The 4,570-nt window shown below is 34.0% G+C and overlaps 1 protein-coding gene across 1 annotated transcript; it reads right to left on the reverse strand.

Moving 5' to 3' along the window:
- Positions 1–766: 766 nt before the first annotated feature.
- Positions 767–1,777, reverse strand: LOC141664715 (uncharacterized). Its single transcript, XM_074470669.1, has one exon. It carries the CDS (start codon positions 1,775–1,777, stop codon positions 767–769), a length of 1,011 nt encoding a protein of 336 aa, XP_074326770.1.
- Between the last annotated feature and the right edge of the window lie 2,793 nt (positions 1,778–4,570).

Consider the following 4,570-nt stretch of genomic DNA (forward strand, 5'->3'; position numbering starts at 1 on the left):
CATTCTACTCTTCAAATATCTCCAATCCACCCTATCATAAGCTTTGCTTATATCCAATTTTAGAGCAACTTCACCATCCTTACCCCCTACTCCTTTTCAGACGATTAACAATCTCAAAAGCTACTACGACGTTGTCTGTAATACTTCTACCCGGAATAAACGTTGATTGCTTTTCTGAAATGAGACATGGCAAAACTTCTTTCAACCTATTCGCTAACACTTTAGCCATAATCTTATATAAAACATTACATAGAGCTATTGGACGCAAATCCTTCATATGACACGCATTTTCTTTCTTCGGGACCAAAACCACATTTGTATGATTAAGATCAGCAGGAAAAGAATTACCTCTTAGCCAATCTTTATAGCAGTGAAACACCTCTTTTCCCATAACCTTCCAAAAGTTCTGATAAAATGCTGGATTCAATCCGTCGGGGTCGGATGCTCTGTCAGGATGCATTTAATGAGCAGCTGTTGTAAATTCCTCCAATGACACCCCCTCCGTTAGTCTCATATTCTGCTCATAAGATACCATTCTCGGACTAGCAACATCCACATTCGAACGTATCCTTCCAGGAGCAGCAAAAACCTCACTAAAATATTTGAGAATTACACCACCCATCTCATCTGCCTTTTCCACTCGATTGCCTTCGTCTGTCATTAGAAAACTAATATGATTAGTCTTCTTTCTTGCAGATGCATACGCATGAAAGAACTTCATATTTTCGTCTCCTTCTTTAAGCCAGAACAACTTTGCTCTCTGTTTTCAATAAATCTCCTCATGTAACAGAATCTCATTTAACTTATCTCTTTCCATCAGAAATTGTCGCACTCCATAGTCATCAGTATTATCCTTTAGAGAATCCATAAGTGCCTTATGATGCTTTACTTTCTCCTTAAACTTGTTAAAAAAATTCCGCCCCCACTTCTCCATATATCTCGACACAGACATAAGCTTAGGCAATAAGTGAGAATGCGAAATGTTCTCCCAATGCCCAGCAACATCCTTGATAAAACTCGGCTCCTTAAGCCATTTGTTCTCGAATTTGAATCTAAAAGCTCTTTTAGGAATTGAAAATTCAAGTAAATCAAGTTGAATCAGATCATGGTCTGAGACAGATGTCGAAACAACACTTAACTTACATAAGGGAAATTTTGACCACCATTGCATCATAGCAAATGCCCTGTCCAATCGTTCTTGAACCCAATCATCAGTTCCCCTACTTTTCTCCCACGTATAAGACCCGCCACTTAACTCCAATTCTGTCAACAAACTTTCCTCCAAAGCATTTCGAAAACCCTTCATAAGAGCCACAGGATGTGGATGATTTCCTTTTTTATCTACACTATATAGAAGATCATTAAAGTCACCCATTATGCACCATGGGATATTAGAAATCTTTGCTAATCTACAGATCATATTCCACGCTTCTCTACGCCTTGAACGTTCTGGATAACCATAATAGAACGTAAGTCTCCAACTAGCTACATTATTCTCATTAAAAATAATATCGATGTGATTTTGTGAATACCCAGTTATACTACAGTCAACATGACTCTTCCAAAAAATAGCTAGACCACCACTTCTGCCTATACGATCAACAGAAAAATCCTGAGCAAACCCAAGCTTCATACGTAAACTCTTTATCCTACCAGCATCTGAAATCGTTTCACTTAAAAACAGAACATCGGGTTTACGATCTCTTACAAGATCGTTCAGACCTCGAACTGTACGAGGGTTCCCCAACCCCCTACAGTTCCAACTTAGACAACTCATTGCGGCTGGCTAGCTTGCCTCGCAAGCATAGCCAAAAAAATAGGAGAGGAGTCTGTGCAATCAACATTAGAAAGTGCAAAGTCCATTTATGTTGTATTAGAAATTCCCTCAATATCCATTCTTTCACTTAGCCCAATCCTTTTACGTTTCCTCTCTTCCAGTTCAAGCCCATCCAACTCCTCCTGACCCTGCCCATTAACATTTTTTGAAAATTTATTTCCCTCCCCAATATTACTAATATTCAGATATTTATTAGTATATCCCTTAAAATTTGCTCCCCCAACAAACTCAGTTCCATTTTGTTGCTGTACTCCCGTATTCCTTGCTAATCCTTGATTTTGAAATTCCTGATTATCCTCCTTTCCGTTTCTCCCGCCCCAACTTGCATCACCCTCATCACGCAACCACTTACTCCGCCCTTGCGTCGCCAGCCTCCTTGGTGGTGCACGGAGCCAACTTCCCCATTCACGAGTTTTCCCATCTGTTCCTCCTTCAAATTTCTTCTTACAAAACCTTTATGTATGTGTCAACATACCACATACAAAACAGAAATCGCCAAGATTCTCATACTTACAATTCACAATAAACTCAGACTTATCTCTTTCTTACATATCTTCTTCTTCCTTTTCAATGGAGCTCTCACATCCACCTTTATTTTGATGCGCATATATTCTCTCCATATACTTGCATTATTACTTAAATCATACGTTACAAATGACCCAAAGAAATTCCCCAGCTGCCTCCCTATTGACTCTGCCATATATCCACCAGGAAGGTCGTATAACTGAATCCAAAACTCAACTTCATTAAGAGGCACCTTCGTTGGATCACCCCCAGTTGGAATCACGTTAGTCACAAGCGTTGCATTTTCGAAAGTCCAAGGACCATTGCTCATCATCCACTGCATATGATCTTTGTGATAAAATTGAAACAAAAACAGACCCGGCGTCAACATCTTAATATTTATCCCCATAGCAGACTTCCAGATATCAGCCATCTTTGACTTCATTACACGTACATTCAGATATTTCTCCGTGAGAAATTTCCCCACCAGGCATAATTCAAATCTATTCTCACAATTATCCACCTCCTCATCCAAAACTAACTCTTCATTCTCTTCATTTGTTATATCTAGCCCAGACATCAGCTCATCAATATTGTTCTCCGTTGCCATAATGCTTTAACAGCCTCTCACAATCTGCAATCGATATGAGAGAAACACTCTGAAAAATCTCACATATACACGGAGAGAATAGTAATTAAAGTTTTTGAAAGGAAGAAAACAAATGGAGGATAAGTAAATTTCTACCTCTTTTATGTTTTTGAATCTATATTTGTTCCAAACTTATAATGTGTTACAATGGTATATTTATTGCAACAATTAACATACAAAATATCATTGATACACATTAATTTTCCGAATTAATATATTCTTCCCACAAATGCTCAATTAATACATCTCTAAGTGCAATATGTGCCTATTTATTTTTTCTTTTTAAATTTTAATGAAATTATATTTTCTCATTATTTTAAGTTTTATTTTTAAAAATAAATTTTGTTAACTATTAATTATATTCTGCTATTAATTATATAATTAAGTAATCAAAAATAAATTTAAAATCTCATAAACTACTAATAACAAAACAATTATTTTATATTAAATCAAGTGATCCAAATTTGGATCATCATTTGGATCATTGTTGTAATAGAATTTGGGGTAATCTGCCCCAAATTTGGAATTTTGGATCACTGTTGGATTTACGCTTAGAGTCTGAACTATTGGATTATTTTTGTTGATGAAAAACCTTATGGATGACGAATCATGTATTGTTGCTTCTCCATTGAATTTGTTAAGTACTTCCTTCATTTTTTCTACGTTTATTATTTACATGTATTTCAAGGCCTCTATAAAATATAGTTTCGTAATATATTTTTATTTTTTTATTTGAATACAAGTTTAAACATAAAATTTTATGCAGAAAGAAAAAATTAAAAAATATAATGGAGTTATAATTTAAATAAATATTCAAACGCGTGCCAAAAAGTGACGTAAAGAATTCAATAGGACAGATAGAGATGACAATTTGGTATACGACACAATAAAATGACACGAGAACGACACGATATATTTGGATATGTGTTCAACTTTTTGGTACACGAACACGAAAGTACACGACACGAAAGAATACAGAATCTAAACGGGTACAGATATGTGTTTACCTTAGATACACGGCACGACACGAAAGTACACGAAATAATAAATTTATTAATAATTTTTTTAATATTTATATATTCATTTATATAAATATACATATTACTTTAATATTATATGTATATATACATAATATTCATATATATATATATTTAACATATATATATAAATATATATTTAATATATGTAAAATTATATCCAACTATATAAAATTTTATATATTAATTAATTAAATAATTAATTAATTTTTTATACACGAAATGTACACGAAACTAACACAAAATGATAAGTGACGGATATGTATTTATCCTAAAGTACACGAATACTAAACGAAACACGAATTTCCAGCTCTAGGGACAGAGGGATTATCATTCCGCAGCTAGAAATTATAATTACCACAGGTTGAACAGTTTGTAGTGCTTGTTGAATTTTTATAAATGAATGATAACTGATAAAAAGTATTCTAAAAGAGTAAACTAAAACAAAACATAATTTTATTATCAGATGCCATACATTAAAATACTATGTAAGCCTTCTTTATATTGACTACACATTTAACAAAAATACCTAACAAATAGTTA

The sequence above is a fragment of the Apium graveolens genome, chromosome 6 (assembly GCF_009905375.1).
Source record: "Apium graveolens cultivar Ventura chromosome 6, ASM990537v1, whole genome shotgun sequence".
NCBI classification, from domain to species: Eukaryota; Viridiplantae; Streptophyta; class Magnoliopsida; order Apiales; family Apiaceae; genus Apium; species Apium graveolens.

Coding starts and splice junctions, on each gene's coding strand:
- LOC141664715 (XM_074470669.1), bottom strand. CDS start 1,777: ATGAGTTGTCTAAGTTGGAACTGTAGGGGGTTGGGGAACCCTCGTACA.